Raw genomic sequence first — 24,152 nt, forward strand, 5'->3', positions numbered from 1 at the left:
GTAAAAAATAAGTATCCATGAAAAGACTTTTAGAAGGATGTTCATAAAAGCCTTATTATTATGAGTTCCAAGCTAGAAATCATCTGGCTGTTTATCAGTTAGAAAATAAGTAATAAACTATGTCCTTTGCATAGTTGGATTATCACTCAAAATGAAGAAAAACAAGCTATCAATATATACTATAATATAAAGAAACCCCAACTTATTATTTTGAGTCATATTAACTTTACATAAAGTATTATGTTAGGGGCTGCAGAGGTGGCTCAGCAGTTCAGAGCACTGGCTGCTCTTCCAAAGGTCCTTAGTTCAATTCCCAGTAACCCCATGGCAGCTCACAACCGTCTATAGTGGGATCTGATGCCCTCTTCTAGCATAAAGTTGTACATGCAGATAAAGCACTCATACACATAAATACATAAATCTTAAAAAAAGAATGTATGCTATGTTATTCCATCGATAAGTTCTAGGATGGGGAAATTAATCTATAATAGGAAAGTTTCAGAATAAGGAAGTTTGAGGATAGAAGTTTACAGCAAGTCATGTGAGGGAATTTGCTATGGAACATGATCATGTTCAATGTCTTAGTTATGGTTTAGGTGGTACATGTGTATCTATTTATTTGAGCTCCATGGAATGACACACTTAGATTATGCATTTTCTCCTATGTAAATTAACTATATTTTGAGGTAAGAATGGTAAGTAGTAATGGTGGTATGTACATGGATATCCAATTGAATTATTTTTCACCCTTTTTTTTTGTTTTGTCTTTTTGATTTTTGTTTTTCAAGGCAGGGTTTCTCTGTGGCTTCTGAGGCTGTCCTGGAACTAACTCTTGTAGACCAGGCTGGTCCCGAACTCACAGAGATCCGCCTGCCTCTGCCTCCCAAGTGCAGGGATCAAAGGCATGCACTACCACCACCCAGCTTAGTTTTCACCTTTTATATGTGAAAAAAATTTTAAATCTATCAACATTGAAAAAAATAAGTCCATGGCTCAGGAAAATGATAGGGATTAGTAAAATATACTTTTGGAAATAGTCATGCTTAATCATTTACAGTATTGTCTTTGACCCTTTTTGCACTGCAGGAGTTAAGTAGTTGCAATGGAGACCCTGTGACCTGCAAAACCTGTAGTATTTACCTGTCCTTTTGCTCCAAATCTCCAAATGTTTTCTGCCTTAAGGGCATCCGTCCTCAGCACCCTGCATAGTGCCTAGCCTAGAGAACTTCTGAATAAGTGTCTGCTGAATTAATCAATTCTTTAACCAGGCCATATGAAGTAAAGTATCTCTATTAGTCAGGCCTTTGTCACTGTAGTAGGCGTCCAAGAGAACCACTTCAAAAGGAGAACAGATTTATTCTAGGTCACAGTTAGAGAGGTTCAGTTTATGATCTTCCAGCTCTACTGTTTCTGTGCAGTGTTGGAGCAGAACATTATAGTGGAAGGGTGCAGAGGAGCAAATTAGACCTGTTCATCTCTTGGTGGACAGAAACCACAGGGAAGGAGAAGGGCCAGGGCTGAGATACATCTTTGCAGAACAGATTCCTAGTGACCCAGTTCTTCCAACTAGTCTCTGTCTCCTACTCTCACATCTTCCCAATAATAATGTAGTGTTATGCATCTCTAAGGGCATACATAATCCATCAATTTTCTCAGAGTTCTTATGATCCATTCACTTTCCAGATTCAATTAGCTGAAAACAATAAAAGCTCCTGCCCAATACATGAGATTATGGAGGCATCTCATATTTAAACTGCAGTGTTTCACTCCTTAGCTCCTAAAAGTTCGTGTTCTTCTCATACAGTGAGATGACATTTAGTTTATCTTCAGTGGTCCCAAAAGTCTTACCAGTTCTATTATTGCTCTAACATCTAGGTCCAAATTGTCTTCTAAGACTTAGGGAAAACTCTTTTCTGTAAACCCTTATAAATAAAAAAAAGCAAGTTACATATTACATAATGGTACAGAGTCAACAATTCTATTCCAAAAGATAGGTAATAGGGTCATGGAAAGGAAGGATAAACCAAAGCAAGACTGCAACCCAGCAGAACATTAATCTGTCATCTGGGACACATGGCAGTTTGATGTGAGCTCCAGAAGGTTTGGGCAGCCCCCACCACAAATGTTGCCAGCTGCAGTCCACATGGCTTCTCTCCTATGCTGGCTTTTCTTTCAGATGCTCCACAATGCTGGCATCCGTTTGTGCTTATTTGAAATCTAGGTGGATGTCTCCAGGACCAGAGCTCTTATATTTTGCATGCTTGCAAAGCCACTTCATGGATGACAAGAAGGTTGCCTCAACTTGAGTAATAACCAGGCTTCTCTGAACTGAACCTACAGCAGTCTCTGCCTCCCTGATCAGCTCAGTACAGCGACTCTGTGCCAGCAGGATGCCCTGTTTCCTCTATTCTCAGGAGAAAAGTCTTTTAAAGAATGTACCTTGTGTAATTTTGAGTTTGCAATGGGTGGGTTCTAATCAGTTCCTGAGATGCCTTCAAGATGTCTGTTATATTGTCTCAACTTCAAATATCTGGCTTCTTTTTAATAGTGTGAGTCTCTTCAGAAAACAAACCTTCCTTAACCCCAGTTTTAATATAGACTTTCTTGGCCAAATTTCAATGTTTGTAAGTCTTTCTGATCTCTTTTTCTTTTTCTCTTGGTTATCAACATAAACCACATGGTCAGGATTTGCCATAGTAATGACCCTACTCCTGGTACCAATTTTCTATTAGGTTTTTCATCACTGTGACAAGTATCTGGAAGGAAAACTAAAGAGGATGGGCCAAGTTTATGGCTCACAGCTTCAAAAGCTTCATTGCACCATCAGTTGGCCCCTATGCTCTGTCCCATGGTATAGCAGAAGGCTGTTGAGGAACAGATTTTTTCTCCCTATGTCGGATAGAAAAACGGGTAAGAATAAGGGGTAGTGGATAGGACCCATCTCTATAGGGTGTGTCCCCAGTAACCGAATTCCTCCCACTAGACCCCACCTTCTATTTTTCACTATCTTCCAATAAAGAAATTATATTATAAATCCATCAGTAGTTTAATCCATTAAGTCAGGACCCTTAGGATCCAACCAGTTCTCCAAACACCATTGACTGACAGTTAATGCATAGCTTGTGGAGTATAGTCAGTCTCCTAGTTAAATATCAGTTTTTCATCCTATATTTGATGTCCAGAGGAAGGCCAGTTCAGTTCCTTGTCTAGTTTTCATGGAGCCTACTTAGTTTAGATCTTACAACTACCATTTTACCATGTCCCTTCTTGGGCCTCATAATCTTTTCCTCCTTTAGAGTTATTTTTTGTTGTTCAAGTCCTTAGCCTAATGGTCCTTCTACTGTTTCCTCTCAAACTGTTGGCAACTTTGGGTCAGGAAATCACTTAATTCTGTTGATCATTAGTCCAAAATCATTTATTTAACTTGTAGTGGGCTAATTTTCTGCCTGCTACTAATTTAATACTTTTTACTTAGTATCTGCCTTTCCATTAGATTGTACCAAAACTTCACCATGCTTGGATGACTTACAGTTCTACTGGTGTCTCACTCATCTTTAGTGTCTGTCCCATACTTGGTTGAGAATGTTGTGATTGTCTCCTAAACTAAGCCATGTAGTACACCTCTGTGATTCCCAGTTGCCTAGAAGTGGAGCCCTAATCTAGAGTTCAGCATTTAAGGACCTTCACTCCCTGTTCTCATGTCCTCCACGTTATTCTTCTCTACTATCATGTGACTGTCCTATGTGCTCATCTAGGTCCTGGTGTCCTTTCCTCCAGCATTATGAACACTGTTTGCATTTTGTTTTTCTGTCCTGGAAAGAGCTTTCTGTTTACTGTGTGTTATCAAGATGCCATCTATTTTGTGAGGCTCAATTAAGATGGCATCTTTTCTCTGATGTTGTCTCTGCCTCTGCCTTCAACCTCACGTCTCTGTTTTACAGACCTTAGCATACGCTGCATTAGTCTCTTCTGTACACAGCTTTCCGGCCATGCCCCCACAGAGAACACTTGAAGCATCTTTGCTCCTATTGCATCTACTCTCCTGACCTTTATGAAGCAGGAACTTAGTTTATACTGAACTAAAAGTTGTAGCTTTTCTACCTGGTAGGCTTCCATAGTCACATAGGTTTGAACAACACTGGCTTAAGTGAAATTTAAGCATTAAAAATTTTATACAGTGTTATTTAAACTTCCATGATTGTGAAACCTCATTTCTGTATAAGAAACCTTGGGAACTGCTTTGGTACATTAAAAGAAAGCAGTATCTGAAGAAACTGGTACAAGTGTGGTGCTTGTAAGTGGATCAGTTTTCTTCCTAACTGGTACTAGTAGCACACAGAGCTCTAATATGCCAGCAACATAGTATTTTACATGTGGCTACTTGTTTAGTACTCTTGGCAACTGATGAGATGAGGCACTCTGCCTAACTTCACAAAAGCAGTCAGTGGTAGACCTGGATCTTGACCTGGGCATTATGCACCAGAGTCCATGATTTCTGGTGAAATTCATTTAGCCCTTATCTACTTGGGGAAACTCAAAATACATCATGTATATGTCTGTCAGTCTCCAAAATGTTCTATAGGATACCCTCTCAATGCCTTAAAGGAATTCTCACTAGGCTCTAGTTCTTAAAATTTTACCTTTCCTCTCAACTCTACACTGCTGGGGTTCAAGACTTTAATATATGGGCCCAATAATACTGACTATCCAAACTGCATACTGTTGGTGTCACAGCACTATGAACAGTATCTGATGCGAACTGAGAAGTAACCAGTGTTTGTGGAGTGAGCTAATGAGGACAGCCATCTCAACCGTCTTTGCCATTTCTTTCAGAGTAATGGTAATGGTGTTTTCTTATTAGCGTAGACATTAGTAGTGAAAAACAGTGATAGCTTGTTCCTTTTGTTTCAGGGAAGTTGGGAAAAAAGAATCCTGAAGAGTTTAAATAGTATGTGCACTGAACTGAGTATCCCATTGGCACGAAAGGTAAATTTAGCATTTTTCTGCTGAGGTACCTTTATTGGGAGTTAACTACTGAAAAATGTCACAGAGTTTGTACAACTGTTAGGCTTGTTATCCCTCATTTACTGGTGTATCAGTTTTTTAAATGCAAACCTGTAAGTGCCAAGTGTTTGTTTATGTCTTATACATATTCTTACTTTATATACTTTAGTATTTGTTATAATGAACCTCTGCTATAGCCTACTTAGACGCTTGGCTGCTGTCTTAGTACTTTACTATTGTTGTGCTAAAACAGTATGACCAAGGCAGGTTATACAAAGAAGGGTTTATTTGGAGCTAACTGTTCCAGAAGGGTAGAAGCCATCACTGTCACGGTAGGGAAGCATGGCAGTAGGCAGGCATGGTGACTGGAGCAGCAGCTGAGAGCACAAGCAGGGATCAGAGAGCAAATGGGGAATGGTGCAAACCTTTGAACTCACAAAGCGCATCCCCAGTGACATACTTAGTTCAGTAAGGCCACATCACTTAACCTCCCCAAATAGCACCACTTGTGGGGGAATCAAGCATTCCAATGCCTGAGACTTTAGGGGGAATCTCATTCAAAGCTCCACAGCTGCAAAGAGTGAGTATACTTTAAAGATTTTAATGGCAGTTAGTCTTTGCACACGCTGAGTTAGTGAGCATAATAGTACTATCCCTAGAAGTCCATGACGACTACAGTCTTGTGGTTGACAATATGATGACATCTTCCAGTATTAGTATAAGGAACGACAAGAATAATATGCTGTATCTCTGCAGACATGGACTTCTATTTAGATCTAGTTCTTACTTAATGGTTGGAAAGGTAGGGAATGCGAGATAAATCTCCAGGAGTCTGTTCTAGATACTGCGGCTGCTCACAGGTGGGAGAGAATGAGCTTCCCTTTGCTTCCTTTTCTGCCCACCAGTTACCCTCCACTTTTGAATAGACCAGGAGCATATACTTTTGATGAGAGCCAAGGAGAAGCCACTGAAGGCATCTCCAGGGTAGGGTCTAGAAAAATCTTAGATGAAAACCTGCCTGAATGTGTATGATGTGCTACTGTCTTGCACATTGTAAGATCATGCTACTGAGTCAGTCCTATTTCCTCCGCCAGTCCTCTCTCTTGCCATGCATGTTTAAGCTTGCTGATGGAGTGAGACGTGTAGGATCTAGCTGAGGAGCAGGTAGTTCTGTGGGAGATTTACTGGCCAGTCTGACCTTTTACCTTCTCTTCTTGAACTCATTGGCACAAAGTTCTAACTAAGCCATCAAGACTAGATATGTTTCAGTCTTTTTAAAAGTTAATTTAGGCATAATTTAAGTTTTCCATGTTTAATTTGTTTCTCATATGCTATGATGCCTTATGTAATCCTTTGAATAAGTTACTGATTTTGGAACTAATCAAAAACATTTTTAGAGACCAGTTGGAGAACAGAAAGAACTTCTCAATAAATGGAATGAAATGGGAACTGATGAGCCAGGTATGTGAAGGATTTCCTGCAGGATTTGTCATTTTGACTGAAGTTACCTAATACTTCTTTTGGAGGCATAACAACTTTCCACATCCACTTCCCTGATGTCTGATTTGCTGGCTTCTAGTTTGTAGCTTAATAATTCCCAAGTTTAGACTTAGACAACATTATCATTTTTTTCAAATAGCATTTTAAACATTCTCTATAAAAATACATATAGAATATTTCTGTCCTCTCTTCTGTGATGTTTCATGAGCCTTCGGTATAGGACTTTTGTTAATAGATTTATCAATTGGGAGCAAGATTGTTAAAGACAGAGGACCAGGAGATCTGCTGTGAGATTGTGTCTTCTATATAGAACAGGGAAGCTCTACCCTGAAATGACAACAACATGGCAGGGTGGCCTAAACAAGACCTGAACAAAGCAACACTCGTTGCTATGCCACCATGAATGGGGAAAATCTCATGACGCCCCCACTCATGGAGGGAGGACTGTAGACGGTTAATATCTGCTGATAGAGGGAAAACTAGCCTTCCCTAGGAATGTTCCATGCAGCTATCCAATACCATGTGTTCAGTCCTTAAAACAGGCTGTGAGCAACACTGAATGGACTTGGTTGGTTGTGTTTATAAATTTATATGTGCATACATGGAACAACAATAATGAAAGAAAAAAGACCAAGAGAACACACATGAAATCAGAAGGAGGGCTTGGGGCTGGAGAGAGGGAGAGTGGCAGGAGGGGGGATGGTGATGGGGGACTGAAGTAATCAGAGTATGTTACATGCATGTATGAAACTTCATAATGAAGCCCATCAGTTTGTACAGGTAATAAATGCTGATGAAAATGAAAACAAGTAAATAAGATTCATTTAGTAGCTTCCTGAGACTTGTCTTTAGTTAAGATAGGAATTCTGTAAGCTTAATTATGCTGAGGTGCTGAGGAGATTAACCAAGGAAAAGTAAATGTCAAGAATTAAAGTGTTTTCAATTGTATTTTGTTTCACATTAAACTTAATATACAGTCAGATTTATAAACATACAACGAGTAACACATGTATATTGTAGATGCTGATTAACTATGTGGACAGATGCATACACGGCTGCCCCATGTCTTGTGGCCCCACTACTAAAGCTAGTCTGGGAACCAGGCAAGCAACATGTGATGAGAAATGTTTCCCCTGAGATCAGAAAAGTTCAACACAGGCGGAGGAATTCACTGAGAATGCATTATTTGTAGTTTAAGTACTTTGAAAATTCTCATATAGAATCTTTATATGAAACTATTAAGATCTTCTACAATATGTTGTTTAAGCTGTCAAGGACTGTGTTTTTATATCTGTGTTCCCAGTGTTTTACACAATGTACAGCAAATAATCAATACCCAATAAATATGTGATCCATTTCTATAGAAACATAGTAAAGTAACAGTGACATTAGTCTTTGTAATCACTTCATATATTGCCTAAAATTTTGTTTTACTCTAACTCATTCCAGATTTAAGCCTTTTTCGACCTGTTTATGCACCTAAGGATTTTCTTGAGGTATGTTTTATTGGATAGATATGTAAATATGATGGGTGTAATTGAAGGTTGTATATGACCCCAAATGGCTTGTTTTTAATCTTTTTTATTTAAATTAGAAACTGCTTGCTTCACATGTCAATCCCAGCTCGCTCACCCTCCCCTCCCACACTCCCACTAACCTTCTCCACCCCACCCCGAGTTCCCACTCTCTCCAGGCTGAGAGAGCATCCCTTCATGTGGAATGGACTCCCAAAGTTCGTTTGTATGCCAGGGATAAATACTGGTCTACTACCTGAGGCCCCATAGATTGCCAAGGCCTCCTCACTGACACCCAAATTTAGGGTGTCTGGATCAGTCTCATGCTGGTCTCTCAGCCATCAGTCTGGGGTTCATGAGCTCCCACTTCTTCAGGGCAGCAGTTTCTGTGGGTTTCACCAGCCCAGTTTTGACCCCTTTGCTCCTCCCTCTCTGCAACTGGGCTCCAGAAGTTTAGTTCAGTGTTTAGCTGTGGGTGTCTGCCTCTGCTTCCATCAGACACTGGATGAAGGCTCTAGGATGGCATATAAGGTAGTCATCAATCTCATTATCCAGGAAGGGCATTTAAGGTAGTCTCTCCACTATTGCTTAGTCTGCCAGTTGGTGTCATTCTTGTAGATCTCTGGAAATATCACTAGTACCAGATCTCCCCTCAAACCTATGGTAACTCCCTTTATTATGGTATCTCTCATTCTGCTCTCTTCTATTCTTCCCCTGACTCAACCTTCCTGCTCTCCCATGTCCTCTTCTCCCCCTCTCTTTTTCCCATCTCCCTGTCCCCTCCCCCCATGCTCCCAATCCACTCAGGAGATCCTGTCCCATTCCTCTTCTCTGGGGTACCATGTATATATCTCTCTTAGGGTCCTCCCTGTTTCCCAGACTCTCTGGCAGTGGGATTGTAGGCTGGCACTCCCCTGATCCATATCTAAAATCCATATATGAGTGAGTACATACCATGTTTGTCTTTTTGTGACTGGGTTGCCTCACTCAGGATGGTTTCCTCTAGTGCCTCAAATGGCTTTTAAACAAGAGTTATCATGTTTAGCAAGGACACCTATACAAAAAAACTAACCAGGCTTGTTGTTTATTTTTAAAGGTATTAATTAATCTCCGCAACCCAAATTATGAAAATGGTGATTCTCTTAGTTTTAGGACTCATTTGGGTTTAATTCAAGTTCCTCTGAAAGTAAAAGACATCCCTGAATTGGTAAGTATAGACATTAAAGAATAAATTAATGTATATTTGATGATAACCACTAGAAAAATAATTTAGTGCAGCATGTATCTGTTGTAATTAGAGTCATAGACACATTAAACATTATTAAAGTGATATCTTTATAGCTGGAAATATGTACATAGAAAGAGCAAGTTTGTATGTGGGAGTCAAATCAAGTTTATGTTGACCTATAATTGCTTTGCCCATTATTCCAATAAAGAGTAAAAATTACGAGAGAATTTGTGGGGACTCAGGTTCTGATTGGAACAAATCATAAGATTATAAAAGGATATTTAAGAAAGCACGTGTTATTTAGTTTAGCCACCTTTCCTGGAGCCCTGAACCTGGTGAGACACTAAGAGAAATTGCATTTGCCTTGGAGCCCATCATTTCCGGTAGGCATTGGCTTGAAAATGAATTGTGAGATTTCCTGATGGTGAAGCTAAGCTGTCACTACTCCTTCTTTGTGACTCATCCTGAAATAATAAAGGACACATCATTGTCACCGTGTCTGTGCTGAAACTCCGAAGTTTAGACATGGAGAGGTCGTGGTAAATAACCTAAAGTCAGAGAGGTCAGAGCAGATGGGAAGGGTGGATGTGAGGTGCGCAGGAACTTTCCACTCTGATCTGCTGCATTACGCTAGATCTGCAGTATTTTCCTTTCAACAGCTCGCCTCGTGCTATCTTGTCAATAAAGGATGATTTTGGGGGGACATTTGAAAGGCTCCAGCAGGAGAAAGTTGCCTCCTTTCTGGTTCCTATGTATAGTAATGTCTGCCTCCAGCTCCAACCTGCTCCTCGTGGCATTTTTTCCCGCCGTCCTTGGATTTGCTCATGGCCTTGAGCACTGGGAGGACCCTTTTCTGATTTCATACTTCCTTTTCATTTGTGCTCCTAGAAGCCACAGTTGCTCTCTGCATTTGCTACTTCTGTTTTTCCCTCTTGACATCTGTGGCATGCCCTTTCCTTCTTAAGTAGATATTGACTGATAAAAGAAGCAACATGGCTTTCTTCATAGAACCTGGAGAAGGCTCAAGGATCAGAGACCGCATGAGTGCTTGCCATGGCAACCTATAGGGCCGAGAACGGAGAACGGAGACTCTGTGAAAGACTGTGGGGTGGAGCTCCTACCCACTCTTCAGTCACATGACTCTCCCCACCCCCATAGGAGTCCAGAGGCACATTCGCCAGAGATACAAACTCAGAGTAGCTATTAACTCAGAACCCTCTGATGTATTAACAGGGACCAAGTGAAAGTCTATGCAACAGTGAGACTGCTATTCTTATCTCTGCTGCTATGCTTTCTGAGCCTCTGCCCACTCTAGAACACCAGAAAAGCTAGGGAAGATGTGGAGAATAAAGCGGGTTGCCTGGCTACAGAGCTGTCTAACAGAATGTCCCACCAGTCTAGGGAAGTCTCTGCTGCATGGCTCCCAATCACATTTTTTATTGCTTTATTCCCAAGCTTGAATGATGAACTTAAAATCCCTAGATTTGAAACTGCTGCAGTTCAAGAGCATGGGGCAGTGAACTCAGAGACCAAAAGGAGAGGGGGATGGGACTCGAAAATGAGAATGAATGAGTATGAAAATATGAATTTATAGAATGACCACTAGTAGGTGTTGTAGATGTTTAAGGTTTGTGGTTAGAGTGACAAGAAGAGAATAGGCCACAACTTGGCCCCATACTAACTTCAATTTATAGAATGATACAAAACAGAAAACAGACATGCCAGTGTTCCAGCAAAAATATATTCTCTTGGTAATCTCAAACTCTGGCTTCCATCTTGGATTGGTCTATTTCAGGTCTTGGTAGAATATTTTCCTTTCTATTGTTTTCTCTTCATTGCCATTTCTGGAAATTCCCCTTCTCTGTGGTTAGAATAGTATGTACTGGGCAAAATAACAATTACAGATTCTACCCTGTGACCTATGATCTCGCAGTCATGGATTTTTTTTTTTTTGGTTTTTCGAGACAAGGTTTCTCTGTGGCTTTGGAGGCTGTCCTGGAACTCACTCTGTAAACCAGGCTGGCCTCAAACTCACAGAGATCCACCTGCCTCTGCCTCCCGAGTGCTGGGATTAAAGGCATGCGCCACCAACGCCCAGCTGCAGTCATGGATTTTGACAAGGATTATAGTACCAGACATGCTAGTCCCTCTTGTGAAGTGGGCTTCAAGCCCAGTCAGAAGTGGTTAGTTACACCAGAACAGTCATGCCTCTATTGCACCAGTGGGCACATCTTGCCTGCTAGGTCAGAATTGTAGCATGTAACATGTAGTATGGCTACTCCTCATCTGACTAGTCCCTGCCACCCGTATACTGTGTCAGGGTGATTCTGATTCTAAGTGATTGGATTATGTAGATTCTTCCATGTTACAAGGAAATTTCTTGAAATAGTCAACTACTAACTCTAAAGAGAATTTGTGATTAGTTTAGTGGAGCAGCCAGATAGGACTAGACACTGGTATACAGTATTTGCTGGGTCAGGTGCTTTGATAGGTACTGGGGAGCTCATTACTAAGAGACAGTCATCATCTTTAAAGGACGGCAGGCTATTAGAGAATGGACAGTAGAAGAACAATTATAGTATAGTACAGTATGTGTAGTGTAGTATAGTGTATAGTATATAGCATAATATAGTATAGGTAAAGACTGAGAAAAGATAATATATTGAGAGGTCCTTTTGTTAGCCTGGAATAGCAAGGAAGGCTTCTGAGGAGGCATGCTCCCTATGATCAGTTTTGATGGAAATCTGAGAATCTGCTAATGTTGAATGAAAAATAGTCCAGAGCAATGGCATGGAAAATGGACATCCAGATCTCCCATGTCATAAGTAAAATTCTTCATTTTGATTACAGGACCTAGTATTTAAGTGTGTATTGGCTGTAGATTTGTGTTTTAGTGTCCAGATCAATGCTATTCTTAAACTGAGATATATAATCATTAACAGAGGAAGAAGAGTCCTAAAATACATGGAAGACAGTGGTTGAAGGGAAAGAATCGTGAAACTCACCAACCTACATAACAGATAATTTGGAAAATTAAAATTAACTGAAATTTAAAAGCGAGGGAAGTATGGCTCACCAATCAGAATAGTTATAATGTGCTGAGCAACTATTAATAGAAATATTTGATTACTTGTAGAATAATGTGATTAATATGTGGTTTTCTAGTTTACAAAATACAGCTGTGATTATTGTCCTACAACATTACCAGATGAGTGAAGGAAGTCCTATGAATAATTGTAATTCATCCTTATTTTAGCTGAACACTTAGTAATTCAGTTTGGCTCAAAAGTGAACTTGTTTTGGATATTTTTGGTTTGGCTTCTTAACATTAGAGTAAGATGCCAAATCATAGAAAATACAGAGAGAAGTTTGTGTTGATAATTTTGGACAATGGTGTTAGACAAAATTGCTAAGTATGATGTGATTGAGTGACTCTGTGTACGTGTGTGTGTGAGGGGGGCTGCGGTGTGTGTGTGTGAGGGGTGTGGTGTGTGTGTGTGAGGGGGGCTGCGGTGTGTGTGTGAGGGGGTGCGGTGTGTGTGTGTGAGGGGTGCGTGTGTGTGTGTGTGAGGGGGGCTGCGGTGTGTGTGTGTGAGGGGGTGCGGTGTGTGTGTGTGAGGGGGTGTGGTGTGTGTGTGTGTGAGGGGGGGTGCGGTGTGTGTGTGTGAGGGGGGGTGTGGTGTGTGTGTGTGAGGCGGGGTGCGGTGTGTGTGTGTGAGGGGGTGCGGTATGTGTGTGTGAGGGGGGTGCAGTGTGTGTGTGTGAGGGGGTGCGGTGTGTGTGTGTGAGGGGGTGCGGTATGTGTGTGTGAGGGGGGGTGCAGTGTGTGTGTGTGCTTGCTTGCTTTAGGAAAGGTTAGAGCATTACTATGCCTTTACCCAGAAGGATAGGTATCATTTCTTGCTATGCTGATTTGTGGGTTATCTAAAGAGGCAAAATCAAGAAAAAATATTTTTGAAGAATTCAGTGCCAGAATTCATACTGACCAAAGTGTTCAAAGTGAAAAATTGTAGAAAGGAAAAAGTGATGAAAGAAAAATATTACCAAGAGTCCTGCACTGGGAAAGTACTGTATGTTTAAGTTTCTTTTCTCATCATGTATACTAATTTATCCTAAATGCTGTGGACTTTCTAGTCATGTTTATTTCACATGAAAATGATGCCTAGCCATATCTGAAGTACACAGCTGTGGTTATCCTGTTCCTCAATGTCTATTACTGTTCTTTTAGTTTTTAACATTTGAATGAAACAGATTCATTTTACATGTGATTTTTTCACTTGTTAATGAAGTAACCTTTTCACATGCACTAGAGTCTGAGATGTGTGCTAATTCTTTATATGTTATTTTTCAGAAAGAATGCTTTGTAGAACTTGGCTTAAATACAGGACAACTGGGTATAGATGATTCTACACAAGTGCCTCCTGGTTAGTATTTCTCATGTGACATTTAATTAGTGACAAGTAATAGCTTCCAAGTCTATAAGTCATCTGTGTGCAGATCAGTGGATTACAAAGTGGACACACTGTGTGACCTCCAACCCAATCAAGAAACAGCATATTACAATAGCGTAGAAGCCCCCTGGGCACAGGTACAGATTCTGCCATCCCCCCAGTTTCTGCCTGAAACATCATAGGGCTAGTGTGGCTTGTATGGAATCATTTGCTGTATCCACTTATATCTGGTTTCTTCAGCTTATTGCTGTCTATAAGATACATAGTGTTATGGAGAAAAATTATTCATTTCATTTTTTGTATTGTGATCCACCATATGTAAATACTGCTGTCTATCTTGTCTCTTGTCAATGGCCATGTGAGTTATTCCCACCATTTGGTTGTCATCAGTGGTCTTGCTGTGAATATTTTTTGACATTTTAGGGCATATACCTGAGAGTGAGCTGATAGTTATCATATCATGTGCACCTGCACAATGTCAGTAGATAGTGCCAGTTTTCCAACATTATCTTGCCAGCTTACACTTTCACCAACTTTGGATGAGAAGTTCATTTGCTCAATGCTCAGTCTTTTTGTTTGTTTTTTGTTTGTTTGTTTCTACCACTGTGTTGGCTCCATGTTTTCTATTGGTTCTAATTGTTTTCTCTGATGACTAATGTGATCAAGCAGCTTTATAGCATTGTTGGCTTATTTGTGTCTGGCAGTTGCTTCTTTCTGTAAGGCTGTCTGTCTTTCTTCATAAGTTCTGGATACAAGCCCTCCGCCACATACACGTTACAAATACATTCAGAAACTTACCTTGTTAAGACTCCTGTGATGGTGTTCTTTCTTTTTTGTGAACAGAAGTTTATTTTAATATGCTGTAGTTAATGAGTCTGTTTACAATATGGTTGATACTTTTTTAAAGGCAACTGTTCCAGTGAAAGCCTTTAAATAGCATTCACAAGGCCAAGCTTCTACACAGGAGGCAGGCTGTGCTTACACAGACTTTGATGCTCGAGTGGAGTGGAAATTGGACTTTATGAATGAAGCTGCTCACAATGTTGTTGGGTTTTTAACTCAAAGAATTTTTCTTGAGAGTTTTTAACTAATTATTTTGTATTATTCATGTGGTGTGTGTGTCCTTCTGTATGTATGTGTCTATGTGATTGTATGATTGTGTGTGTGTGCCTCGATATGTATGTGTCTGTGATTGCGTGTGTGTGTGCTTCTGCATGTAAGTGTCTATGTGATTGTGTGACTATGTGTGTGCTTCTGTATGTAAGTGTCTGTGTGACTCTGTGACTGTGTGTGAGGGTGCCTGGAGAACTGGAAGTAGGCATTGAATTCCTTGGAGCTGGAGTTGCAGGTGGTTGTGAGCAGGTCTCATGGCATCTTGAGAGAGTAGTAACAGCTCCTAACCCTGGGCCATCTCTCCAGCCACTGAAATGATATTCAAAACAATCTTTCTTTGAATTTTTTCTGAATGTACAGAAATATTTCTGTATAAGAATATATTCTGTTTTAACAAAAGAAAGCTTAATTTGTCCATTTTTGTTTCCCAGTTAAATATATGAACTCACTTTTTACAGTTTAGGTAAAGGCTTTCTACATTTGGGCCTCTTATTCCAGTTTTCAGAGCTAGTGTCGTGGTGTGTGTAGTGTGTATAGTGTGTACTGTGTGGTGGTGTGTGTAGTGTGTGGTGGTGTGTGTAGTGTGTGTGTAGTGTGTGGTGGTGTGTGTAGTGTGTGGTGGTGTGTGGTGGTGTGTGTAGTGTGTGGTGGTGTGTGGTGGTGTGTGGTGGTGTGTGTAGTGTGTGTGTAGTGTGTGTTGGTGTGTGTAGTGTGTGGTGGTGTGTGGTGGTATGTGTAGTGTGTGGTGGTGTGTGTAGTGTGTGGTGGTGTGTGTAGTGTGTGTGTAGTGTGTGGTGGTGTGTGTAGTGTGTGTGTAGTGTGTGGTGGTGTGTGTAGTGTGTGGTGGTGTGTGGTGGTATGTGTAGTGTGTGGTGGTGTGTGGTGATATGTGCCTTGAACTTAGAAGGCTGAGACAGCAGGGTTGTGAGCTTAAGGACCACAGGCTACTTAGTGGGAGTAAGACCAGCCTGGGCAGGACAGTTCTGTCTCAAATAAACAAACAAATGAATTCTTACATTTTCTACATAGTTATCCAACTTTAAAAATAAGTATCAGTACTGGGAAGCATAATTCTTACTCTAAATGTAGTTGATCATATTTGCATCTAATAATTTTATTTTCTGTTAACATTTTTAGAACTTTTTGAAAATGAGCATGTGCGTATTGGGCAAAAAGGTAGGTTTTGTCAGGTTATTAAAATCTATTTAAAAAACAAGACAGCACTGGGTAACTGTCAGCATGAAATAGCCTCAGGTGAAATTTATTCTCTGTAAAGTGAAGCACTGGAGAGTCATAATATTTAACCAAGCAGGTAATCTAACCGGAATCTTTATTGAGAAGCAAATACAGCATGTTAGCTGTCTCGGTCAGTATAAATTAAGCACACAGCTGGCTCGCTAAACAGGAAGCACAGCCCCACATTTGTCAGCTACATGAGAGACGAGCCTCTGCCCAGAATTTCATGTCCCAATCAAGGAGGCAGTTTCTCCTTAATGCACCGACACACCTCTCATTAGTGCTAATGAGGACATGCTCCTGCATCAGGAGAGATGGAGCTCTTAAATCCCCCTGACAGCTCACAGTGATAAGGCTTAATGAGCTTGGCAGGTCTCCATATCTTGGGGGAACAATTGCCCATCTTTTGGGCACTCTTTTTCTTGTTTTTAAATCCTTTATTGTCTTTGAGGTGCAAAGAAGGCTGTGTGTCAGACGAACCATCTCTAACAGTCGTTGTCATGTACCAATGTCCCTACTTCTGTTTTTCAGTCATCTTAATTTCAAAGACCTCTTTTGTAGGCTTGGCCTCTTTCATTAGACATTCAGATAAAGAATGCTCTTTTAAAAATTATTATGCTTCCCTTGTCTCTTTTCATCATATCTTTTTCATTTCGTGGAAAATTTCCTCTTCCATTTGAAAGGATGCAAGAAAATGATGCTGTTAGATAAGCATTGGATGCATAATATGTCTCATATTTTGTTTGTTTGATTTTATTTTGTGGACTCTATTTTCAGGTTGAATAGCTCATATTTTAATTAAAGAAAATAAGAATAAAAGCAAAATGATACTATACTGATTTTTATAAGGGTGCTTAATGATATTTTTGTTGAAAGTTTATTAGTCTTTGTTTTGTATTTCTTTTCCAATCTGACTTTTAAAAAAATTCTTCAGAACTAGGAAGTCATTTGGTATAGTGGGTGTCTTAATTTCTTACACATTATTCTTGGGCATGTACTGCATGTGCGATGCTGCTTCCCAATAACAGAAGCTCCATGACTTGGAGGCATGCATTTATGAAAGCTGTGGGTTCTGAAGATGAGGCTCTGCTTGGTCACAGAAGCCAGACACCAGTGTCATCAGTAGTTGTAGATATGGGGGAAAGCACAATGATCCTAAGGTGTCAGTGTTGAAAGCTTTGGTCAGGCCGAGCAGCCAAGGGAGGTCAGACCTGAAGCCTTCGGGCTGTAGTAGGGCCATCTCAAAACCCAGAGAGTGAAGGAAGAAAAAGATAGATGCATGCAGAGGCTGAAGTTTCGCTTCCCGAAAGATTTCTACTGAAAGATTTCCGAGGTGCTCCTGGCATCGTGAATTTTCTAACAGGATTATCACATCCATTTGACAGTTCTAGTGCAGCAGGATAGCGCTGCTGCCCAGCAGTACATCCGACAAGGAAGTCCCACAGCACTGAGAGCTGAGCTCTGGGCACTCATTTTGAATATCTCCAGTCAACCTGAGGTAAGAAGCAAACAGGAGGGATCAGATTGAGTTGTTCAGTTTGTTTTCTAAATACCATTTTTTTTCAAAGCAGAGAGCTGGTAAGTAGTTTGTTTTTCACCCTGCTTTTTGTTTCCACTGTTGTTTTAAGTTAAGGCAGGGTTTACCACCGAACTTAGACAGTATGCTCAACAGACACTTTCGTTAGTAAATAGTGTGATCGTGCATATGTGCGGTAAAACAAAAAGTGAAATTTTAAGAGCTCAGGTCAGTGAAGATGTCACAGACTGGGATGTTATAATAGCAAGTAATGAAGAAGAGCAGCTGAGAATGTGTGAGTTCTTTGTGGTGTCTTATTTATTTGGTTGGTTTTTTTGAGGTAGGTTTTCATGTAGCCCATAGCTTTAAAATTCATCTAGGCAGCTGAACTCCTGATGCTCTTGTCTCTGTTTCTGAAAGTGTTGGGATTATAGGAATGCACAACCACACTTGTGTTTTGAAATGTGTGCTATTCCCATGATTCTAAAATTTGGCAGATAATGTGGGACTATTATTTTTCCAAATGATGATCATTTTTTCAGGAAATACAATGAATATTAAAGGAAGTGGCCAAATAACTAACAGATAGACCATGGATTTTTTTGTTTTCTAATGTTGGCCTTCATGCATGCAAAGCAAACCCTCTACCAACTGAATTATATCCCCAGCCCAGGTCATAGATCTGGTAATGAAAACCTGCATAAGGCATTGACTTCTCTTAGAATATTCTCACTGTGCAAACATATGTAGTCACCTGTGTATATATATATATTTGTAAATTCACCCATTTAAAGATTTTAAATTATTGTCACACTGATAGTGTACCAGGTTCTAGATTATATAAAGCTGGTTTAAACTCAGAGTTCCTTCAACTTATGGAACACATGTACTGCTGAGCAAATTGCTTAAATTTCTTCAAGCCTCAGTTAACCTGCACGTACACATAGGTAATAATATTTGTATCACAGAATCGTGACAAATATACAAAGAGTAACATATATAAGTATATTACATAATAATGGACAAAAATGTTTGCCACTAATGGCAGTAATCAATTAATATTACCTGTAATTATGTTACAGATTAATTGTAATTAACCATTCTGATAACAAAATAAAACACTAATGTATATTATAAAAATTACATGTCTAACCCTTGGAAATTATGTCTAGTGTATGTGTGTATATGTGTATGGTGAGTGTGTTTTAGTCTCCATCTGTGAACAACACTGTCAGCATCTCTTATTTGAAAGAATAAAGCTGATGATTTATGCAGAGCATTTACATCTGAGATAGTGCTATCTTGGCAACCCTTTGGAGATAATTGTTTACAAAACAGATTTTTTTCTGTTAATATGCTCTTCAAGAAAACATAATTCTTTACTGGATTTAAGTTTCCAAGTAACACGCCACTCTCACTACTGTGGAGTTAGATAAAATCTGTTCTCTGTGCAAAGCAATTGCTACCTTTTCATAACTAAATTTAGGATTTTCCAAAAAATATCACCTTAATAATGACAGATAATGATTGTTTTTCTCAGTATTCCAAGCTGATTTTTACATTTGAATTTTGAAGTTGTAACCATTTAAAAATTAAATTAAAATGCCAAATCTATTTAATATTTATAATTGGAAGCTAGTATTTTCAGAAAAACACTAGAGAATAAACGTTTTCAAAATAACTGTTACACGTAATGCATTGAGGGTGGGGTGGGGAAAGGAAAAGGGGGAAATACTTTTTGATAAATAAATTTTCTATCACTTAAACTACATATCTAGTTACAGACATACTTGAAAGTTTAGACACATAAGCAGAATATTCAATTTTATTCCTCTAAATCTATACTTTAGAAGTTTGGTTCAACTCAGTGTATTGTCTTTGAATGTTTCCAGTAAATGAAAGCTACTCTAAAATAAAATTTTATTGAGATGTTTTAGTGTAAAAACCTTTGACATAAAACTTTGAATTCTTGTTATTTAATATAGTATATTCAAATAGAAAATTATTTAACTTTGACTTCTTGCTTTTTAAGAAAATAGGTGATATGTTTTAAAGGATTGCTTTTATAGGCTCATTTTCTATACATCTCCATGTGTGTCACAATGTATTTAGTAAATGTTGTTCATGTTTTAAATGTGCTTGATAGTAGTTTGTGAACTAAAAACACAAGCTTTTCTCTATTCTGTTCACTGATGAAACAACAGACACTTTATAAGGTTTCCTTTAACTGCTGTGTGTGTGTGTGTGTGTGTGTGTGTGTGTGTCTGTCTGTCTGTCTGTCTGTGTGTCTGTGTGTCTATCTGTCTGTCTGTGTAGGGATGCTGGGCATTAAACCCAATACTTCATACTTGCTGGGGCAGGTGAACTTCCCTCTCCATGTGGGTTTTAAGTTTTTGGTGTTCTGTTTCTTCTCATTTACACATTTAGTAACCCTCCTTAGCTCCTGCAGCTCCTTTCAGTTATCTTGGACTGACAGTCTTGGTGGGTCTTCCTGGAGGTTCAGATAGGATTGTGATGCACGTGAACATCTCCAAAGCACCTCAGGTTCAAGAGTTCTTCTGAAGTCTTTGTATGACTACTGTCTATCAAAGTGCCCAGAGGAAAGGCTAGTGTCACTCTTTTCTTTCTACCTGAATTTCACATCGTATTCATCTGTAATTCCCTCTTGACTCAGTTCCTCCATGTGTTTGAAATGTATGTATTTCTCTCTCTAAGTATTTCTACCATTCCATTTCAAAATATTATCTTCTTGTGCCTGGATTCAAACAGTCTGGTTTCCAGAATGCAGCCTTGTTCCCTACAAATACTTTCAAACATCCTTTCTCTAATGACATCTGATATCACTGCCTAGCCTCCTACCCTGGCACTGTCTTTTTTTCTAGACAGGGTATATCCCTGACTGTCCTGGAACTCATTCTGTAGACCAGACTTGACATAGAGATCCGACTGCCTCTGCCTCCCTAGTGCTGTGACTACCACCAGACTATCTCTGCCCTTTTCCTTAAAACATCTTAAACCTTTTCTTTAAGATTCCTTAACATACCCCATTTTTCTCTGATCTTTGCATATGGCCCATATGGCAAGCAAACAAAGAAACACTTGCATCCTCCCATCCCGCCATTACAGGCTGTGGTACTCCAAGTCTGTTATGTCCCTTTCTCCAGAAAGCCTGCCTGGCACCCACACTGACATTCGAACTTCCTCACTAGTTATTTAACCAACAAATATATACGTGGTACTGTCTGTTCTGAGTGCTGTGGCAAAAGAAAAAAATCATACCTAGCATACAAAAAGATGGCCAGGAAATATGTGTTGAATTACTGGATCCTAATTTAAAACTTGTGTTACTTTTAAAATTTTGTGTGTGAGTAGGTGTTTTGTCTGCATGTATGTCTGTGTACTAGATGCCTGCAGCGTGCTGGGAGGCCAGAAGAAAACCTTGGATCCCCTGGCACTGGAGTTTATAGCCTGGTGTTTCAACCAGAATCCTCTGGAAGAGTAGAGGGCCTCTAAGTGCTGAGCTATTACTCCAAACCCCAACTTATTTCATTTTTGAGAAGTCTCATGACAGACATATTCATTGACATATTAGTATGGCTATCGTTGTGGCCACCAAGTCCTTCTAAGAGAATGTTGTCCAAGTGAGATGAGCAAACACGACTTCAGGAAGAGTTGTGTCCCAGTGCAGCCGTCCCTTGGCATAGCCCTGACATCTCTCTGTTCTAAGAATAAAAGTAAAGTGTAGATTCTGTGTCTTTTGTAGCTGTCTCCTGATCCTCTTTCTTTTCAAAACTGCATCTTGAGCAAAAGTCTCTGCTGTACTGAATTTCATGAATGACTTACATTAACTAATATGATGAATTGCTTTATTTAATAAGTTACTCAGTCTGTCATAGTCTAGAATATATTCCCACTGCATAGCAGCAAATATCCTACACAAGTCTCTAAGGATCACGGGACATACTTTAATTCTTATGGCTGCTGTACTTAATACTATTCCAAATTTTGTCCTTGAATAATCTACGTCTTCATTTTAATTTACCTTTTCCTTTAATTTGCCTTTTTCTATTTTTTCCCTCTTTTCATGGGAGAGTAGGGCTTCTTGGAAGGCCATGAATAGTTACCTCTTCCTCTTCTACTGCTCTGAGACAGCAGAGAACCTAAAAACTGGATTAATAGATGTATTTAAATCTTGAAGAACTACAATAGTGTGGAACATAGAACTTACTTTTAACTTACTATTGAATATTTAATTTTGGATAATGATGTATTTGTATATGGTGGTCTACATTACAATAAAACTCGTTGCACAATGGCAATTCTAGAATAGGGTATCTTACCTCACCTTCTAAGAAATTTATCTGAACTTGTACCTTTATCATATGATTTACAAAATAGCTTTGGGCTGGAGAGATGCTCAGCAGTTAAATGCACTGGCTGCTCTTCCCGAGGATCCAAGTTTGATTCCCAGAGCCCTCGTGGTATCTTAAAAAAACTGTCTGTAACCCCAGTCCCAAGGGATCCAATACCCATGGGCACACACATGGTGCAGAAGCATAAATGCAGGCAAAACACCCATACACATACAATTCAAAACTTCTTTTAAGTCTTAGTTTAACTTTTGGAGTTTTTGTGAAGTATGATAACTTGTCTATCTAGACTCTTTCCATAGCTCTATCTTGAAGAGATAGCATATTAAATGTTCAAAACATTTTAAATAAAATATACTAAAGGTTAAGCATTTGTTTAGCTTAGTGATATGGCAATTAAAATAATTAAAAGCAAAGTACAAAATATTTACTTATATAATTATACTTCTGTACACAGAAGTTTTGGTATATACCAGTATCCATAAATTATTATAATTTATTTTGTGTGCTAGTGGGTACTAAAATCAATGTGAAGGTGCTATTGTTATCATTTTATGAAGCTTTCAGAAACTTCTTAATTTGCTTATTAGAAGAAGCCAATATATTTTAACTGCATAATGAAAAGAACGTGAATTTGTTTTATGAAGCATTTTTATATCTAGCCTGTGATGTTGCAGTTTTATGGACAGATGAGCTTCTGAACCAACATGACCTTGCTTTCAGTCAGTCACCTGGCATTTTGTATTTGCTGCTTTATTGCATAGTATTTTATCACTTGTCTAATTTTAGCCAATTCAGTTAGTTCACAAGATTACTATGTAATTATATGTCTGGGATTGTTGACTATTCTGAATAATTGAGCTCAGTTAAATTTTGCTTTGTGCTTAAATTTTTATTCAATGTATTTGAATATATATTTCTTCATAGAGATATCTGATCCTAAAATTAATATTTTAATGATTACTCTTATTAAGATATTTATTACTTTTTAGCAGTGGCCAGAAAAAGCATGTAATTAATTGATAATAAAAAGCATTACAAGTACAATTGCATATAAATGTTGTTGGATATAGCAACTAAAGTAAAAATCTCTGTGAGTATTTATAATTCGTAAGTAATAATGCAGAATAATTCTTTCAGTGTATAATACCCATGGAAATAATTCCTATAAATGACTGAATTTCATTCATTTATAAGTCAGGGTACATATGAACAAAAAGTTTTAAACAAGTTAAATATTAATAGTGTAAACTCGCTGAACCTTTTCAAAAGCACTGTTTTCTCAGATGTCACCAGGACTGCGTTTCTCTCTGACTCATATAAGTCCTAGGATAAAATGCAATATATTACTAATAATTTTCAACTGCTGAACTGTCCCCCTCCAACAGGAATGGTCATCTTCTCTAACTACCCATACACTGCAGATGGCCACTGAGGGAGGGAAAAGACAGCCTGTCCTGTTCAGCTTGGATCAACTGAATTCCCACTGGCGGGGCACTGAGTGGTGGGTGGCACAGCTACTGGGCCTCCAAATCACGTACATCAGCATAGTAATAGAGAACAGCAGCAGTCAGTGCCTTGAGGCTGAGAGTAAATCCCACAGCCGTTTCGAAGCAAATCTTGAAATGAAAGTGCTGAGACTTAAGACTGTTCCCTACATGTAATCGGAGTGCCAGTTGATCAGCAGTTCTATAGAATCGGCATGAGGCTGCAATTGTACCACTATACAGCATCATTTTTAAGGCTCTAGCCAATGTTGTAAGATAGGAACATGAACTGATTTATGATCAGAGGAAGAAGACACAGCCATATTACCTACAAATGGTATGATCATGGTTAAGTACCTAGAAACCAAAGGAAAAATACTATAATTAAAATATTTTAGTAAGATATATAAAATATTTAAAAATTGGTTGCTTTTCTTCATATTATCAATGACAACTTGAAATACAGAGAGAAACACCTGGTTTATAATAGCAGGACCATGAAAACATTTAATATAGAGAGGAGGAGAGCCCTGGAGCTCATATGAGGAAAATAGTGCACACAAAAGAGAGAGAAGAGTAAAATCTGACCCTTGGGGAACCTGCCAGGCACCATCATGAGTTTATGGCATGTATCTGTTTTCCCTCACAGCAACCCTACAAAGAAGGTGCTGCTTTCATTTCGCTGAAGCCCACAAAAGCTTGTGAATTTGCCTTCCATGACTAGGGTCTTCAT

At 39.1% G+C, this 24,152-nt stretch overlaps 1 protein-coding gene across 3 annotated transcripts in view; it reads left to right on the plus strand.

Moving 5' to 3' along the window:
- Tbc1d19 (TBC1 domain family member 19) overlaps window positions 1–24,152 on the plus strand; it is a 109,843-nt gene that overhangs the window by 31,734 nt on the left and 53,957 nt on the right. For all 3 annotated transcript variants that reach the window (XM_021226404.2, XM_005068763.4, XM_040747082.1), the window contains 7 exons: window positions 4,912–4,986; window positions 6,402–6,465; window positions 7,954–8,000; window positions 9,115–9,225; window positions 13,598–13,670; window positions 15,948–15,986; window positions 17,432–17,544. In XM_021226404.2, coding sequence (XP_021082063.1) covers window positions 4,912–4,986; window positions 6,402–6,465; window positions 7,954–8,000; window positions 9,115–9,225; window positions 13,598–13,670; window positions 15,948–15,986; window positions 17,432–17,544 — 522 coding nt within the window. The remainder of the gene's footprint in view (window positions 1–4,911; window positions 4,987–6,401; window positions 6,466–7,953; window positions 8,001–9,114; window positions 9,226–13,597; window positions 13,671–15,947; window positions 15,987–17,431; window positions 17,545–24,152) is intronic.

The sequence above is a fragment of the Mesocricetus auratus genome, unplaced genomic scaffold, assembly GCF_017639785.1.
Source record: "Mesocricetus auratus isolate SY011 unplaced genomic scaffold, BCM_Maur_2.0 Super-Scaffold_100006, whole genome shotgun sequence".
Lineage (NCBI taxonomy): Eukaryota > Metazoa > Chordata > Mammalia > Rodentia > Cricetidae > Mesocricetus > Mesocricetus auratus.